Source organism: Aspergillus aculeatus, assembly GCF_001890905.1.
Source record: "Aspergillus aculeatus ATCC 16872 unplaced genomic scaffold ASPACscaffold_7, whole genome shotgun sequence".
Lineage (NCBI taxonomy): Eukaryota > Fungi > Ascomycota > Eurotiomycetes > Eurotiales > Aspergillaceae > Aspergillus > Aspergillus aculeatus.
Window position 1 is genome coordinate 346,535 of NW_017962982.1, and position 18,617 is coordinate 365,151.

Genomic DNA, 18,617 nt, shown 5'->3' on the forward strand with positions numbered 1-18,617 from the left:
CAACGGGCCAATTCGTGCCCGATTGTCGCCGCTTATCCCTACTTTATCTCGTGACGGTCGCCCTGTCGCGCGTGCGTGATCACTAGTCCCTAGTCTCTAGCTAGTAGTCTGGATCTGACTCGATTCTAGTCCTGAGTATTTTGACTCTGGATCCAGACTGACTGCTATCCCCGACATGGAGTTGACTTGAATTCGAGGTTCAACGACACTGCAGGTGTCAGGGTAGTTCAATTCGCAATGGGAACACATCATCTATATAAGCCCTAATTCGATGGGAAGAAGACGCAACCATCGACATCAATCACAACCACTACCACATCGAGAGGCAAATCGAGGCGGGTGACAAGCAACATTCCACGGACCAAGACACGTCGAACCACTTTTTTTCTTAGCGACATCACATCCCACCCATTGACACCCAACCACACCCGTCAGCAACTAATTACCCGAACGATGTCATCCGAGACCGTCCACGTCCCGCTCAACGTCCTGGACCACCTCCACCGGCCCAACTATGTCAAGCTGTGCTACTACTTCTCCCTCCAACCCGGCACGACCCCGCTGGATGTCTTCGAGGACCTCGGCAAGGGTCTGCACCAGACCTTCGTGCAGGTGCCGTGGCTAGGGGGCAAAGTCTTCCGCCAGTCGCCCGACACGCCGGGGTACCGCCCAGGGCAGCGGGAACTGCGGTACAACCCGGCGACAGCCGCGCCCGTGGACGGGCCGCTGCCGCACCAGCTGCGCTTCAACGAGCTGGAATCGGACTACACGTTCGCGGAGCTGCGCGAGGAGGGGTTCCCCAGCGACGCCTACGACGACCAGGAGCTTCTTAATGTACCCATCGAGGGCAACCTGGACACGGGCTGCGACGTCTTCGTGGCGCAGGCCAACTTCATCCCGGACGGCTGCGTGCTGTGCATGTCGACCTGCCACGCCGCCATCGACGGCACCGCCATGGTCACCGTGATGAAGCTGTGGGCCGACAACTGCCGCAGCGTGTTCGACCCCTCCGAAATCCTCGAGCCCTTCCCCGCCGAGAGCTCCGACCGCACCCTCCTCGACAAGCTCTGGGTGCCGCCCAAATCCGGCTCCATCGCCCTGCAAGACGCCGACGCCTGGACGCGGGGCCTGGTCGGCCTCCGCCCCAGCGAGGGCTCGACGACCCCCATCGACTTCCAGAACTGGTTCGGCAACGAGCACCCCAAGCCACCCCGGCAGATGAAGAACCGCACCTTCTACATGTCCGCAGCCAACATGACGGCCCTGCAAAAGGAATGCGAAGCCTCCACGGCCGACGACAGCACGACCACCGGACCCCTAAGCGGCAACGACGTGGTCACGGCCCTGATGTGGCGCAGCCTGGTGCGAGCGCGCGCCGCGGCGGCCGACGACACGCTGGACGAGGAGTCGGTCCTTGAATCGGCGATCGACGGGCGGATGGAGTTCTCGCAGTCCGTGCCGCCCAGCTACCTGGGCAACATCACGTTCTACAACCAGTCGGCGATCCCGGTGGCGGAGCTGCTGGACCCTGCGGTGCCGCTGGGCCGGGTGGCGCGCGCAATCCGCACCGGCGCCGGCCGCGTCAACAGCGCCAGCCTGCACGAGGCCTACGCGCTCATCAAGGGGGTGGCCGACTTCTCTCAGCTCAAGCCCCGCTTCCGCCGCACCGCCGGCGCTGACATGTTGATTTCGAACCTGCTCCTGTTCCCCGTGGACTCGATCCAGTTCGGCACGCGCCGGTTCGGCAACGAGGGCAAGCCCGAGGCCGTGCGCTGCTTCAACGGGCCCCTCAATGACGTCGCGCGCATCTCGTTCATCCTGCCCCGTCGGAGTAAGGGCGGGATTGAGTTGGCCATGAACCTGTTCGAGGAGGAGATGGATTGTTTGCTCGAGGATGAGGAGTTCAATCGGTTCTGCTTGGAGCTTTAGATTATCTTGGGGGGGGGGATGGTGCGAGATTCTTGTAATTAGACTTTCTTTTTCTTTTTGGTTTTTTCTATGGACGGTTTGTTCTTTGATGATGCCTTGGATTGCGAATCATGATCTAGCTTAATTTCCGAAATATATTTCCTTGCTATCATTACCTGAATCGAATACTTCTATCCCAAGCATTGCCGGAGTTCGGATTTCAGAGGAATGCCCTGGTTAGGCAAGGGTCCATCTACCCCAGTCACTGCAGAAAAAGCGAGTCCCCTCTACCCTAGGTATTCTACCGCTGCAGCCGTTCCAGGTACAGTACCGACTGGCTAGTGGACCCAACCTAAGTCAACGGAGGATAGCCCACCCCGCGCAAGACCTCTGCCGGCCCAATCTCCACCCAGCGCGACAGGATCTCCTCGCGATCCAGCCACACCGACCCCACCATCCCCGCCCCGTTGACCGCGACATCCGGCCGATACCGATCCTTCGACCGGGGGATCACCATGATCCAATCCTCGACCAGGATCACATTGTGCGGGATATTCCCCTCCGCATCGCCTGCACCTCTGTCGCCCAGCGCGGATCGCATCTCCGCCAAAAGCCCGAGGTACGCATCCAACACGCGCTCCGAATACGCCTGCTCCTGAAATTCCGAGGGTGACAACGGAGCGCGGAAATGCGCAAAGGGGATGTCGCTGGATCTTGGGGCGGGGTTGTTCGGGAGGATGGTTGATGCTGGTGCCTTGGTGTCGCCATTTACACCCTTCCTCACGGTAGGCAACTTTATGATTTGATCTATTTCTTCCTCGTCATCAACACAAGGGATCATATGCATGTGCTTGTGCTGGCGACTGGCGCCGGCCGTGCGCCCGCAGTTGAACATGGCGAAGTAGCGCCGACCGTTGTCCTGACCCAATGCACAGAGGACGGCGCGCGCAGCTTCGAGGTCCTCTCGGCCTAAGATCTCGTGCTGGCGCCGGTACGAGTCCTGGGTGAGGAGGAGGAACTGCGGCCGGAAGACGCTGTAGCCGTTCGGGACGAGGATGTGGGTCGTGTGAATGGTGGCGATGATGAGGTCAGGCGTGGGGCAGGCGAGGTCGCTGCCGGGGCCGAAGGTTGCTGGTTTGGAGGATGCATCATTATTATCGCTGTTTCTGCTGTCCTTGTCATTGTTGTTGCTGTTGCTGCTGCTCCTGCTGTGGTTGGTCCTGTTTTCGTTGGGCGGTTTCAGACCCTCTCCAGATTGGGGTTTGTTGGTGAGAGATTGGCTGATTCGAAATTCGAACTAGATTCGCGAGGTTAGATCTGTGAAACTTAGAAGGAATGGTGAGTTGTGTACGTGAAAGTTGTCAACTTGGAGGCGCACGATCTTGCAGGGGGAGTAGACGACGAGGCCGCGGCGGACTAATGCATCGAACTCCGATAGGGCTGCCGCGTTGGTGAGGGTTGACAGGGTATGTTTAGCGCTAAAGGATGGGGAGGAAACGGTCGCTTCATTTTCGATAGCCATATTGGGGATAGACCTTGATGTGAAGAACTTGCAAGCACGAGCAGGATGTGTGCAGAGTGGAAAGACTCGATAGGTTGATTAGCAATGCTATGCTAGCAAGGGGGCTGGGATCCGAATAAGGCTGGAAAGGGCCATAATGCAGGAGTGGGTGCCCATGCGGGCTGTGGCGCCCGTCTCGGGTCCCGACCTCGGTCCTTAGCCGGGTGTTGCATCGGGGCGCTTGGACGCTTGCATCAAGCCGCTGCCTCTATTTGAGCTTCCACTTCCCTCGATGTGTCAGCCTGTCGCATGTTGCTGACTTTTGTAGTAGGCAATCGCAATGATTCCAGAACCAATTTCGAAAATTGAAAATTGGGATGCAATTCAATGGAGGTAAGTTCTAGGGTTGCAGGTGGGCATGCAAACTAAGATGTGATTGAAACCCGAGCAAGAAAACAGATACGTTGGATCTTATGTGGATTAGAGCAGAGGTCTGATGAGTGCTTGTATAGTGCAGTGAAATGGTCTTAAAGACTTTCGAGCTACTCTGACTTCCAACCGGGGAAGACTCATCTGATATGAGGGTCACGAGCAACTGCCGAAAGTCCAAGCAGTGCAGAACGGCGGGCCGGCAGCATGCTTATCTCCAGGAAGAGGTGGGATCCGCGGCAGAACGCAGCTGAAAGCGGTCAGAGGAGTCGACAGGGGCTCACCGCCGGGGTTGGAACGGGATTCAGAGGGCAGATCGCCCAAGCTTGGCGGCTCGGATTTGGAGCTGCGCTCTCTGTGTGAACACCGGTGTTTCCACAACTCAACAGGAATTTGCTTCGGATTTCTACCAAACACACTCGACAACATGCGATCGGATTCTTTCTTCTGTAACACCTCGAGCCTCGTCCCTGCAACGTGCTCGGACGGGATTAGCAGGAAACACGACCCCATCCTCGATCAGCGATGAGCCATACTTAAGTACTCTCACCTGTATAGTTCGTCCAAAAAAAAATGCCGAAGATCCAAATACAGACCGGATGCAAGATGATACGGTCACCAACACTCGACCATGCATCCCCCTACACCTCCACCATGAGTGTCATGGAGGAGGGGGAGAGCATCAACAGCGACCTGCCTCCGAGTCGCAAGACCCGCGACAGCTGCGACGCCTGCGCCAAATCCAAGGTGCGCTGTGGCAAGCAGCATCCACGATGTGATCGATGTGTGGCGCGCAACAAGCCATGCAATTACGGCTTCATCCGACCACGAGGGCGGCGACGTCTGTCGCAGATCCCCCCCGGGGGCAATCTCACCCCGGTCACGGACACCCAAAATAGTTCGCCCGACCGGGCGGACCCCAACAACCACAACAATTTTCAGCACATCGACCTCTTCAACACACTGGGCTACCAGGACCTCGAGGCCATCGCAGAGAAGCTCAACGACTACTCTGCGACCGACCGGCTCCTCACCAACCCGCCCACCAGCGTGGGACACAATGACTTCCAGCTCATCGACGACTGGCAGACGATGGACCAGGAGCTGCAGCGGCTGCTCGACATCACCACCCCGCAACCCACCCCGGTCCTCGAAGTCACCCCCCACCAATCTAGCTCGCAATCCAGCATCCAAACCGGCCTGTCCTCCCTCTCCACGAGCTCCCCATCCTCCACCTCGTCCCCGTCTCCCAGCATCTCCTCCCTCCACGGTCAATCCTGCATCACCCTGACCTTCAACACCCTGCAAGCCCTCCACCCCCCGTCGGACAAATGCGTGCTCAACTCGAACGCACCGCCGCCCCGCAGCCTCGACGCCGTCCTGCACCTCAACCAAAAAGCCATGAGCAATCTCTCGCTCGTCATCGGCTGCCCCTGCTCTCTGGACTTCAGCTTCGCGCCCCTCATCGCGCAGGCCATCTCCAAGGTTCTGATCTGGTACCAAGCCATCCTGGACGGCTGCGAGGCGATCCCTGAGATGGCATTCATGCAGCCCATCACGGCGCCGACGCGCGTGCGCGTCCTCCCCATCAAGATCGGGCAGTTCGAGCTCAGCGAGGGCGACCACCGCCGCATCGTCGCGCAGATGGTCATGAACGACCTGGAGAAGGTGCGCGGGCTGGTGGAGAGCTTCACGCAGTCATACTGTCGGCGCGAGGCCTCGCCCACGGATGCGGACCAGTCCATGTGCTTTATGCTGGAGTCGGCGCTGCGGCACAAGTTGAATGATACCCTTGGTTCTGCGGTTTTGAAAATGACGGATTGAGCTTTCGGAGGATGGGTCGGGTGTTCGATATGGGGGGTTCTTTCGGGTTACGTGTATATGGAGTTGGAGTTGTGGTGTTTCTGTGGGAGGGCTTTCTGTTGTATTATTCCCAATGATGATGATTTTTGATGAGCAATGGATTTTCTTTTTTCTTTTGTTGGTTTTTTGAACTGTAACTGGCGGTTGTTTGCGACTGGGAAGGGTGGCGTGGTTCCCTGTATATTGCCTTGACGCTGCATAGAGCAAGACTAGAGAAGCGGGCTGCGGAGTCTTAGTGGATCGATCTATCTGTACCAATCCAATAAGGGTGTTACTTGATCTACTTTCTAGGTTTATTTCCTCTGGATTTAGAATTGGTAAATGTAGAGTTCCTCGAGTATAAGCGATGGAACTCGAGACCTTATCTTACAAGTATGATTCATGCTCTTTTCTGTCAGTACGGGACCCTCAGAAGTTGCGTGACCATACAGACACTCTTTCCGTTTACGAGTACATGCATGATAACATAGAAACAAGGTGGTGAGCAGTACAGCAAGAGCCCAAAAGAATGAACTTACTTGATCGGCATGTCTTAGTTAATTTACACTGGAGGTGTGACTGAAGGTCTCGGTTGATCCACGCAGATCTGCCCTACGTAAATTGTAGTGACAAGCTCACGTTTCCGATCCCAGAAAGATCATTCCAAACCTTAGGTCTAGGAATGCGGAAAATAAGGGTCGTCAAGTAATCCGCGCTCAAAATGACACATGATAGGTACAAAGCACCAATACTTCAATGCATAAAAACGTCAGCAGGTATAGTTGGTTAGCAATGAAGTGCTCAAGTAGGTCCTGTAACTAAGGTACCTACTGTGAGTAGCTTGGGGTCCAGCCAGCGGTAGCTAGCAGACTCCGAGGGAAGTCCGCCCCGGATCTGCCCGGATTGTCCTGGTTTGTTGACTGATTGAGACTAGGCACTACTAGGTAATCTGCCAGGTGAGTGAGCCGCGCACTGTTGCTATACTACCCAACTAAGGTACTCCAGGTCTGGACCACGTCACCACGGATCTGACTCTCTTTAGTTCAATTCCGCAATCCCAACTCCTGAAGCTGACATAAGAGCCAGAAAATCCCTAAGTCCGGGGGTCGGGTTTGGTCGGAGATTTTTCAGACCCAGAATCAGGTAGGTGTCTTCAGCACAACAGCTTACTTGCATTAGCGTGGAACTATCTCCCCCCTCAGGATCCACTAGTTTACTTGTCAGTTGGCGGTTGTCGTCCATGACTATTCTACCAAGACAAACAAAGGCAAGGAATATGGAGAATGCTTTATCTCAGATAGGAAACCGTGGTATTATCATTACTAACAGAAGCCAGAAATCTATCGACAGGTAACAGGAACAGAAACGCCGGGCCCAGTCATTAACCAAGTAAACCAAAACGTGGAGTCACACCGTCAAGGTGGTACACAGCATGCGGTCGACCAGGGGGGTCTGTTGCAGGAAGCCCGTCTGGAACTTGATCTGGGCGTTGTTGTCGGAGACGGGGGCGTGCAGGGCCCAGAGGCGGCGGGTGAAGTCCTGGCGGGTCTGGCGGATCATCTCGTCGATGTTGTAGCTCCAGATCTGGCGGGAGCGCGAGTCGATCTCGTGGCAGATCTGGGCCGGGTCGCGCGAGTGCTGCCACTCGTACATCTCGCCGACGAAGCGGGAGCTCTGCATGAGCCACTGGGTGCGCTCGAGGCGGATGTGGTCGTAGGTGGCCAGGGCGGCGCTGAGCAGCTCCGGTAGGCTGTGCGGGCAGGCCGCGCGGGCCGCCTGCGAGTGCACCGCCTGCAGTAGTTCGACCAGGGCGGCGGCGTCCTCGATGCCCATGCCCGCCCCGGCCCCGTGGTGCGGCGCCGACGCGTGGGCGGCGTCGCCCGCCAGGCACACCCGCCCGTTCACATAGGTCGGCGCCGGGTTGGCCGCCATGTCGAAGATGGCCCAGCGGTGCAGCGTCTCCGGCAGCAGGTCGATGATCCCCCGCGTGAACGGGGTGAAGTGCTCGAACGCCTTCACGGCGTCCTGCTTCGTCGCCATCGCCGTCAGCTTCTCCTCCGTCCACTCCCCCTCGTCGTGCACGAACGCCACCACGTTCAGTAGCAGCCCGCTGGCCACGGGGAAGGTCAGCATGTGCGCCCCCGGCCCCATGTACATGTGGCGGTTGTAGGCGCGCTCGTGGCCCAGCAGCGGCAGCGCCTTCTCCATCGGCACCAGACCCCGGAAGGCGTACTTGTGCGTGTAGCCGGCGTGCGCGGCCGGGTGGTTGTCGCCCAGCACGAGGCGGCGGACCTTGGAGTGGATTCCATCGCAACCGACGACTGCATCCAGGATTAGCCATTGCTCGTATGAGGGTACTTTCACAAAGGTAGAACAACTTACCAAGATCCGCCTGCGCAGTAGTCCCATCCTGAAACCGCATCAGCAGCTTCTTGTCGTCCCCGCGGTCCTCCACCGCGACCAGGCTCTTCCGGAACTTGACCCGGTTCTCGGGGATGAGGTTGAGCATCTCGTTGAGGAACTCGGCGCGGTGGCACCCTTCGAAGCCGCGCTCGCCCACGTACATCTTGTAGATGGGCTCGTCCAAGTCGCCCTCCTCGCGGTTGCCCGAGTTGGACCAGGTGAACCAGTCGGTGGTGTTCTGGACGGCGACCTTCTTGAAGGCGGCGTGGATGGCCGGGTCGAGCACCTTCATGGCCGACTCGGCATTGGGGGTGAAGCCGATGCCCGCACCCACCTCACTGAAGGCGTTGCTGCGCTCGTAGATGGTGACGTTGATGTCGCGGGCCAGGAGGCCGATGGCCAGCGCGGCGCCGACGATTCCGCCGCCGACGATGGCGACGTCGAGGACTTCGTTCTGGGTGGAGTGAGACATTGTTGTTGTTGTTATTAGGAGGGGTGGGTTGTTGTGGAGATAGAGTGTGTATATGATGATGATTGATAATCAAGAAGCTTGGAGGCTTTTGTTGTAGTGGAGTGTCTTGATGTTGATGAAGCTGTTGGAATTGCTGTTCTGGGACATGCTGAGGATCTGGATCGCGAAAACCATTATATACATAATCCCACTTGAGGCCAACGGGATGTTGGAGCCCCCGAAATCTGAGTGAGACGTTGAAGCCCGAAATGCCTGTTCACGAATTACGAAATCCCAGATTCCGGTTCAGCAGTCATGGGCTGTGGGCGACGGAATCTCGTGGAGAACCCGATACATGGTCCAAGTCCGGGGTGCTCGGGCCCCATCGCTCATACCATGGGTCTAGCGTTGTTTTCGTCTCTGCAGAATAGCCCTGCTTACCATGATAGAAAGAGGCTTGGCTCTTGGTGTCTGTGCCCAGAAGCTAGTAAGTCTAGCTGGGGTGAAGAAGCTCTAGGGCTCCCAAACACGAGGGAAGTCCCGCCGCGGGTTTGGTGCCTTCCCACCTCAATCCCGTTACCCAATGAGCTGGCCCGGAAACCACCGCGGGTTTCGCGCCGTTTCTTCCCTCGTGGCCTTGTCGCGCCCACTACAGATTTAGGGAGCTGTACGCTACGGCACCAGCGGGGTTGACTCTGGACTCTGGAGTTGTCGTTTAATTCCGTTGCTGGGTCGGTGGGTGGGGAGGAATTCCAGTTCTCGATGAATTCCACAGTGAATCCCGCCTTTGTTGCGCTCGCCCCTTACCCCGCTGTCCCCGCTTGGTCTCGTCTCTGGTCTCTGATCTCTGGTCTCTGATTCTAGGATATCGGTCGGAATGCCGGGGTGGATTTCCTGTGCTGAATGCCTGCTGACTACTACAGCTGGTCTCTTGCTTGCCGCTTGTGGGGACCCCCAGTAAAGTCTTTCTGGCTGTTGTAGAATATACCCTAAGTGATTGGGACGGATCCCCTGGTTAGTAGTCAAAAGAAGTATACCAGGATCAGCTCGAATCACAGGACGCTCACAGTGATCATCGCATGTCGATCGATCTGAGCGATCTTGAAGCTCATGTTCTCTTTAGGATAGGGAACCTGACGATCGCGGATTTGGCGGGTGTCTACGAATCCCTGGCTCAGTGGCTGTCAGCAACAGCCCTCAGCCAGCCTAGCCCTAGCCACGTGGCGGTCACCTGATCATAGTACACTCATTCATGGTTTATAGTAGGGCTTGTACCTCATCGTCGACGATACTTGCAACTATGAATTGACAGCAGGCAAAGAAGTAGTTGGGCTTGGTTGACTTGTACCTTGATTCTTCTAGGACTATCTAAACAGTAATCTATGGCTATTGTGGCGCTAAATCAACATTCTATATGGTATCGTGATATGAATGGAATATATATCTGTAGACATGCTATGCTATTATGCATTCACAACCATAATCTCAGCACTATTCCTCAAAGAATAGCCTTGAACAACTAACAACTAAGATCATATTCATAAATAATTTCAAAACATAAACTCTGCAAACCCTCTAGCGTCAACTCAGTCCCCAACCCTACCATCAGGGACTCAAAGCTTAGCCGTGCAAGACTCTACGGAGCCACTGCTACTCTGGCCACAGCACCCACTCACCCCACCTTAGCCCCGAGAAATGCCCCAAGGGCCGTGCCTGGTGCCTTACGGTCCGAACTTGCCCCCGCGAGACCCCGGCTGATCCACGTCGGTCCGTAGATTTCGACACTACGAAGTACCGGGTCTCAGATCGAGGGACAGGCTACTGCGCGCGGTCCCTGCAGGGCAGACTAGTTGCAGGCTGACATTGAGGTCATCGTACTTAGGATAAACATCTTGATCTACGGGGCCCTTCCCTTTACCCCATCATTACAAAGCTGGTGTCGAGTCATATCATGTAGTAGAACCACCCCAGCATCCTAAACACTGGTGCCAATCCCGGTCAGTACCCTCATGCTCAGATTCGCAACTCCTCACCCAACTCCCGCAACGGCCTGATCACCGCCCTGACGAGTATCCAAAGTCCAGCAGTAGGTAACCACTACCATTGATACACCATGTACACGCCAGCACCCGCTCCAGAAAACACCCAACCCCGCAAGAAACGAACTACTAACTCCCGACAAGCACCAGTAACTCGTGAACATCCCCCGAACGGAAAGCCTAAGACTACACTCAGCTGAGACACCCACCCACCACGTAGAACACAAGGACAAGGCAGACCCATCCCTCTTTCTATGGCCTCTGACCGGGGTTCAGCCCGGATTTCAGACTACAGTTCCTGTGTGCACTCTCGCCCAATAGTCCCATGGCATTACACAGCCCTCCACATGCATCTACCTATCACTAAAGAATACACTATGTACACAGCAAAGACCGCACGGAATTGGACTTCGGAATTCAAGTCATGTTGAACCCCCCTCGCCCTTTCCCTTCTGCTCTAGCCAATGGCAGATCATATCCAAGCTGAATGCGTTAGTCAGAGAGAGGATAAGGCATGGCCTGGGTGACAGAGACGGGTCATGGCGGTGGCTTGCTCGTCGGGGTTCAACTTTCAATTCCGGGAGCTCTACGTTCAAGGCAGGAGGAAGGGTAGATCAGGGAGGAGGCTCAGGCAGGAGGCTTAGACAGTACCTAGTAGTCTAGGGCTGAGCAAGCTGCAAGGCCCTAGGAGAGGACAAGCACAGGGACGGGGGCAGGCGGCTTGAAACACACTGCAGGGACGAACGGATTTCAGAACCTCATCCCTAATCCCACTCGCAATCCCCCTCCAACTAAGACTATTTCAATCAGAGTGGCTGTGCCCTTACTACCGTATATAAACTGCACCAAACCAAGAAGCATAGAAACCACTGGCAATAAATTCCATTCTATAGTTGTATAAAGTAGTACCCAAACCGCGTAGCATACCTACACAGCACACCAAAACCCAACCCAAACCCCCTCCCCCCTCTAAAACCCAGTAACCCAGTACCCCAATCCCCAATCCCAATCCGATCCTCAATCCCGGATCCATAAATCCCCAATCCCAGCGCAAAGTACAGTATGGGTACCTGTAGTATGTTAGCCCCAATACCGAAAGCTCACCGCCACCGGATTCCGGACTTGCGCGCCAACCCCATGAATCCCGAACTCCGGTCCCCCCAAACAGGAAATCCGGTTTTTTGTGTTTGGTGTGCAAGGCTGCGTAGGTAGGGTAGCTACCTAGTACATGCCTTCCTTCGGGTTTTGCTACAATGGAAAAAGATCTTTCTTACTCTGGTTGACTCTACGGATATTTTTTTTCTCTTGTTACTTCCTTACAACAATTCTTGTTGACGGGCCGAATGCAGCAGAGAATCGGATTTCTTCAGTGTTTTGGAACTGGGGTTTTAGATAAATACCAGTCAAAGGTCTCCTTTGTTTCCCTTGTCGATCATGGAATATCAAGCATAGAGCGAGAGTATGGGGTAGACAGCGGACTTGTGCCGCTGCGCTGAAGCGCGAAATCCGACGGTCGGTCCCTGGCTGCAGAACAACAAAAACTATCGCTTCAGGGAAATTACATCATTCCTGTTCTCTGGAATGGTGATCGGGGTTTATTTGAGATAAGTTTCCCTACTGTTTCCTCTTCTTCTGAGGGCTGATGCTATGGAACAGATCTTGAACTCAAAGATTTGGATTTGATGCCAACTCTATTCGACATCCAGCATGCATGCATCGGCATATCAACGGCATACATGCAATCAACGATCTATCGTGCTCATGGACGCAATAGACGCAAAGCTTAACAGCGCAACTCCAATACGCCACCCCATCATCTAAGGATTCTGCGTCTTCAAGTCCGGTTCTGTCTTCCCGAACCGAAACTATGGACCATCTGTTGTGGATCATATCGACCCACCCAGTACCTGTTGAAGTTTCTCCCCAAGACTGTTCACCCACGTGAGGTTCCGCAACGTATGGAAGACCTCCTGGAGCTTAGCGCAAATGGCTCCGTCGCGGTCTCTATACGTGTTGCAGATGTCAACGCAGAGGCTCAGTGGAATGTGGGTGAAGGGGTGAATCTATTCAATGTCAGTTCAAAATCCATATTCGCAACTGAAACAAAGTGCTAATGTTCTCACCTTGAAGGAATTGACTTTGTTTAATATATTTGCCAAATGGACCATCTCCTGCGCTTCCAACAAAGCAGCATGGCCATAATCCGGGAACGGCGACATGTCGTCCTCCGAAATGAGATCAGATGATGTGAGACTGAGAGTGTGATAGAGGTACAGCGCCGTCGTCGACGCTAAAATACGTGTGAAAAGAAACATAGGGTCACTGTTCTCAGTGAACTTGGGGGTATTGAAAGAGAGGATGTTGATTCGTTGCGTGATGGTGTTATGGATCCATTCGTGGCGGTCATGAAAGTTGGAAGAGTCGTGTGTGAAGGTGTTCTCGAGACTGGTTTGGTAGTGGTGGATGACGGCGCGGCCGCAGACCGTCGTCGTCATGATACATTCAGCAAAAGGAGAGGTCAGGCGCGGCCCGCCCGAGGTGATGGCAGTGGAGAGAAGCTCCATATCGATTCGCTGTCCACTTTGAAACTCTGCTTCAGGGGCAGGGAGGCGAGTGGAGATCTAGTCGCAGGGTCAGTGGGTGTTTTCAGGAAGCAGAAAAGGGACGCACCAGGTGCTCAATCAGCGTCAAGGGTCGACCATCACGCATGCTGAGGAATCGGTCCAAGCAATACGCCATCCAGAACATCCGCCGTCGCTCCTCGACCACCACCCAGTCCTCGCAAGCAGCAAGCCTGGGCGACGATGGTGCATCAATCTCATACAGCCGCATCCGTTGCACAAGCCGGAAGGCATACCCCGCCCGAAGCCACCCGCGTTCATCGTACGACGTTATAGACTCGTGCATCACCAGCAGAATGCACGCCTGCAAGTTCTCGATCTCTATCTCGTCAATCACATTGTCCCCGAGCATCTGCAAATCCACTCGAGATCGTGCTTCGTGGTAAAAAGCGCTGGCTACGTGCTGAAGCTGCCCGGAAAACGAAGCTGCCAACGTCCACATGGTGTATTGAAGAGCAGACTTGGCCTCACTCTTGACCCGCTGGCGACTCCATTCCATATACCGGCCCTGATGAAGAATGGGGGCAAATACATGCACCCGATCGAAGTATAGTTGGTCCCTACCAATGGTCGGTCAGCAAGGGACATGCAAATTCTGAGGTGCAGCCCCTTCTTGTCTCGACTCCCTCTAGACCTTCTGACCGAATGAACAGGAAGACTTACAATTCTTCACGCATCCACATCGGGACCTCCGTGACAGACATCAGCAGTTGCGGCTCCGTGGGCGGCGAGTCTAGCAACGGCTCAATCCCCTCCGGTGACAGGAATTGTATTTTGTCCATCTTAAAATTGTCCAAAGTCGATTGCACTTTGTAGACGCTGTGGTGGACGGGTTCCTGCAGGAACAATCCATGCTCCTTTCCAAGGAGAAGACGCTCCTCAAGTGCTGCTACTGCACGGTCAGACTCTGCGGATATCCAACATATGTTCACCGACAAGGACGCTGTCAATCCGGTGAAACATACCCATGCGCTGCTGCAGCTGCTTTAAGTGGCCCCGTTTGGGGCCTCGCTCCGACCGGGTGGCGGTAAAGTGACAGATGACCCCCGTTGCGGTACATACACCACAGCTCGGGGTGCGTCGATCACACCGTAATTTACGACGACGACATTCCTCACAGGCCGATCCGGGGCTCTGTCGGGATTTCCGAAGGACCGGAGACTTCTGCTGCTGGAGATCGGGTGGAGACTGCGATGCCGACTCGGGCTGCAATTGAGGGGATGTTGACGACTCCCAATTCATCGTTTCACGATGAAGAAGGGGATAATGACGAGACAAGTTGTTGTCGTTGCCACACAAGGGGTGGGTGTTGTGGGACTTTGCGATGGCGGTTGAACTCGAAGATAGGAAGCGTGGTGGATGAAACGCGTTCTTTAATGGCCGAGGAGAAGCCCCATTCACACGCAAGTAAGCCGGACCCTGGTCTGGGTTGCTGCCAGGTGCTCTATCGGCGGTTCTGTCGTGATAGAGCTGAAGCGCTGAAGGAATACCTGGGGGTTGTGGGAAATGGGTAAAACGGAAAAAATATGCAAATGAATTAATGATTAATTGAAAGGAAAGAGGGGTGCGTGTATGGTCTGTCCAGATCGGGAAGGGGCACTTAGCTTAGATAATATCGAGGCCTTCCTCTCGTATAGACGGGGAGAATGTTGAGACTTGCCTAGCATTAGCTGCATGATCCGTCCATCACTCTCCGGCTAGAAGGATTCGCCGTTGCTTTTCGCCTCAACTCCTGGCCATGGGGGCCAAAAATTCCCTCCCGCCCGATGACTGGTATCCTCTTCTCCCCTTTTGTCGCCTTGTTGCTTGCTTGCTTCCTGGGTTGGTGAATACAAGACTGCCATCATGGTGAGTACTGGGGGCTCCCATCCAGTGTGTCTTTTCTCCGGGAATTTCCGCCTGGTACAAACGTGACTGCTTATTTGGAAGTTACGCCCTAATACTTTATATAGTTCTTGGAAGCGCCGCAGGTTTGGCTAACAAGTACTTGCACTGACAGGTCCCGAAATCCGTTCACAGTCCGAATCCCGTCCCGACGGAGTCGACTACGCTCGATCCAAAAGATATTCTTCAGCGGCAGGGGAGAAGGCTTTTGAGGCTAGTTCCGCTATGAGCATCGTGTTGGCCATGATGATGTGCCGGAAGTAAGGCACCTAAGCCCGTAGAGCATGGGCAAAAGATGCTTATCCCAACTCCAGTCTCTCATCCATGTGAAGAGCACCATGCTGATGAATCTTCGGACTTATTGCTTACAGTACGATCCGAAGAGTCGCTTCTGTTGCGCGTACGCTTATCAGCAACCATCCGTGTGTGCACACATACGCACATACTCGCTGTCTCTCTTGCAGAACACTGACAGTGAAGCATAGACCATATGCGGCCGAATAATCCCAGTCACAGCAACGTGGTAGTCCCAGGATCATGCCAGATCAAAATGGCATTTCTTTTTGCGAATTCTTCACTCGTTGATCCCTGCAACCCGACGACAAACAAAGCCTTGCCCCTCACCTGGCCCTAGTCCCTAGCTCGACCCTACCAGACACTATCTGAAGCTCGGGACCACAATACCCTCCGTGCCCACCCATACTAGGAACTCGTTCTCCTCTGAAACATCGCAAAGTAGCAGCCACTTCTTCAGAACCCAATCCCAGCCCGTCGCCATCACGACCAGTCTTGATCCTTGCGATGAGTATCATACGGAATGCGTTTTGATTTGGTGGTCGCGGCGGCAACATATTTGGCGGCATTCGATATCGGACATTTGACGGAGCTGCGGTTTTGGGTTTGTCTGTGAGCAGGCAACCTTGCAAGACTAAGCTTACAATGCGAAATTATTACCCGAACTGAAAATCGAAAGAATAATGGAATCTCCGAGCACGAATGTTCGAGATAAGGACCAAAGATGCTCTTGCAACAATCTCAGAGAAGAATAGTTGGCGTGAAGTCATCCCCCACTTTCCACCCCACTTTCCTCCTCCAGCACGTTTCGCGTGGGATTTTGTTTTTCTTCCTTTTCACTTCTCTTTTCGTTTGTCTCTTCCTATCCTCGATTCAAAGCTGCAATGGACATTTTTCCTACGGTCTAGAACGATCGTAATTCATTCATGGGTATACGCCGGCAGTCATAGCCACATGGTGTGTCTCCACTGACCTGGCCCACCAGTCTATGACCATGTAGTAAGTGATTTGCTTTTCCAATGTGCGTTCTTTTTTAATTTCTATTTTCATACTTATCAGAATTTCATTTTCCCCAAATTCTATTTTTTTTCTCCGCGTGGACACATGGCTGACGATGACTGACGGATACAGGAGGGTCTGGACGATCTGTCTGGGGACGCAGAAATACCGATCCCATGTTCACGACTGGTCTGATAGCGATGATCGACAGAGGCAGCTTCCTCATCCCGGATAACCTGCCTTTGCCCCTCAGCCTTCTTTTCGCGATTTTTCTCTGTTACTGGGTCTGTAATGTCACCCAATTCGAGCCTCCTCGGCTCGAAAAGCCAGAAATAAGGGTCTGTGCAGGTCAGGATCGGAGCACGCGGAGATCGCCGAATCACCAGCTCGGATGGTGCTGGCTTCACCGTGACGATACGGGCTAGCATTGATTTGGCAGGTCCTGCGAATCGATTGGGGCTCCAATAACAACCTGCCAAATGTGTCTTAGTGGGTTCTGACTAAAGATTCCTGGAAGTGATCCTGGGGCAATCCTTTCTCTGAATCATGGCGGGGAGTACGTAGTTTCCTGGGAAGCCGCTTGCTGCTGCGGTGCAATTGTCTAACTGTTTCTCTTTCCATCACGAGGCTGTATTGGGTCAGCCCGCTCGGTGAAGAAAGCAAGCAAGCACATTTGAACGTTTGTTGTTCGGGTTTTACAAGCTGACCGACCAAAGACCCTGAAAGCTAGGGCGCCCTGTTAGATTTGCCAAGGGCGGCGCTCGGTGAAAGATACCGTACCTTTGCGCGTTGGTTTGTCTCTCAAAAATCGCTTGACAGAATGGCAAAGTGGTATGGTGTTTCTGACAGGCGTGACGCCAAGCGGGAAGGATTCATGCGCCAAGATCGTCGTCCAACAAGATCACGGACGATGCGATGGCTCCGACTCCGACTCCCACCTTCTGTCTTCCTCCTCGGCTGCCGGGAATCGATCTTTCGGCGGGCCGGCTTGTCCGTCCGTCCCAATTGATTAGGCCACTGGGTCTTTAGTCGACCCCGTTGTAGTGTCACAGCCCACGAGGATGAAGGTTACTAGCCCACCCAGAACTCACACTCTCACGGCTAAATCCTCTGTTCAAAGAGAGGGGGGGGGGGGCTTTTGCCGGTTTGAAGGGAGAAAATCTATTGATTTACGTGCATAAGTGGCGTTAGATCTGTTTCTCGTATGATCGGCGTGGTGTGGTGATGATTTGCATACTTACAAAGGCACGGAGGCGTTGCGATCAAGGTGACTTTCGGGTTTGAGTTACATGTCGGGCAGCATACCAGCACAATCTCACTGCTGCTGCAGATGACAACAGTGTTGCAGATTACGAGGCAGATGCAAGTATATTGGCAGTGTCCAGTTTTGTACATGACAGACAATTGCTGCAGTGCGCAAATTTTCATCTCGGCGTTCCGACAGCCCGGCTAGGTTGAGCACTAAACTGGATAAGACCCGAGCATAAGAAGCGATAAGCTAAAGTGCCACGAAGGGGAAAGCGTCACCTGTTGTATGCACTCACTCAAAGGAGGTTAATATACGATCTTGGCATTTGGGCTTGGCGAATGAAACAATGGCCGCGGCTTTGCGCACTTCTCCGTGGAGCATTGGTGGCGTGAAGGCTTGAAAGGGCCGGGCCTCCTGGCGCCTCCCGCTCTTCCTTTCCAAGTTCTGCGCGGAAGTTGCCCGAATGGAGAACAGTCTCCTTTCTCGGGTACGGAGGTCATTCACGCGTGCAGTTCACTTGAGGCCTCTAGCAATTGAGAAGCGTGTTTGAGGAGATTCAAGCACCGTGGTGACTGCACGGAGCAATGGCATCCCTGAATCTGACCCCCATGCTCGGAAATAGATGTCCAGGCCAAGTCTTCACGGTAGCAGTCCCGAGAAAACACAGGCCGATCCACTCCATGGAGAAATTTGCTGAGCGGTCAGTGCTCACCTCGAGGCAAACGCTGATAGGCTGCTCTCCACAACTTAATAACGCAACTTTCCAACTCGTTGCGCGGTGCGGGGCTGTCTACAGCGACCACTCGACTCTAAAGCCTCGAGTCGGTTCCACATACGGATATTAGTCCACGAAATCCTGCAGCCTTCAGATGAGGCTCTACAGGGTGAAACACTCTTCGGTAGGCACCCCTCGAAACAGCAAAAGAACGTATCCTAATTGAGCTTTAGTGCTTACGGAGGGCTGTGTTGGCGTACGTAACCCAAGAATCCTAGTCTA

At 54.3% G+C, this 18,617-nt stretch overlaps 5 protein-coding genes across 5 annotated transcripts; 2 read left to right on the forward strand and 3 right to left on the reverse strand.

The window, feature by feature from the left end:
• Window positions 1–453: 453 nt before the first annotated feature.
• Window positions 454–1,929, forward strand: ASPACDRAFT_60027 (uncharacterized protein; the record flags this gene model as incomplete). Its single annotated transcript, XM_020203514.1, has 1 exon — window positions 454–1,929. One exon carries the CDS (start codon window positions 454–456, stop codon window positions 1,927–1,929), a length of 1,476 nt encoding a protein of 491 aa, XP_020056515.1.
• Window positions 1,930–2,260: 331 nt separating this feature from the next.
• ASPACDRAFT_60028 (uncharacterized protein) lies at window positions 2,261–3,430 on the reverse strand (the record flags this gene model as incomplete). Its single annotated transcript, XM_020203515.1, has 2 exons — window positions 2,261–3,205; window positions 3,260–3,430. 2 exons carry the CDS (start codon window positions 3,428–3,430, stop codon window positions 2,261–2,263), a joined length of 1,116 nt encoding a protein of 371 aa, XP_020056516.1.
• A 1,062-nt stretch (window positions 3,431–4,492) lies between these two features.
• On the forward strand, window positions 4,493–5,662 carry ASPACDRAFT_42758 (uncharacterized protein; the record flags this gene model as incomplete). The annotated part of the gene is made up of 1 exon (XM_020201152.1): window positions 4,493–5,662. The coding sequence occupies one exon, from the start codon at window positions 4,493–4,495 to the stop codon at window positions 5,660–5,662; it is 1,170 nt and encodes a 389-aa protein (XP_020056517.1).
• Window positions 5,663–7,087: 1,425 nt separating this feature from the next.
• Window positions 7,088–8,622, reverse strand: ASPACDRAFT_1880619 (uncharacterized protein; the record flags this gene model as incomplete). Its single annotated transcript, XM_020198207.1, has 3 exons — window positions 8,063–8,622; window positions 7,332–8,001; window positions 7,088–7,256 (listed from the first exon to the last, which is right to left on the reverse strand). The coding sequence occupies exons 1-3, from the start codon at window positions 8,553–8,555 to the stop codon at window positions 7,088–7,090; spliced, it is 1,332 nt and encodes a 443-aa protein (XP_020056518.1). The 5' UTR covers window positions 8,556–8,622.
• Window positions 8,623–12,459: 3,837 nt separating this feature from the next.
• Window positions 12,460–14,436, reverse strand: ASPACDRAFT_28643 (fungal specific transcription factor domain-containing protein; the record flags this gene model as incomplete). The annotated part of the gene is made up of 5 exons (XM_020199580.1): window positions 12,460–12,636; window positions 12,697–13,194; window positions 13,244–13,754; window positions 13,858–14,030; window positions 14,137–14,436. 5 exons carry the CDS (start codon window positions 14,434–14,436, stop codon window positions 12,460–12,462), a joined length of 1,659 nt encoding a protein of 552 aa, XP_020056519.1.
• Between the last annotated feature and the right edge of the window lie 4,181 nt (window positions 14,437–18,617).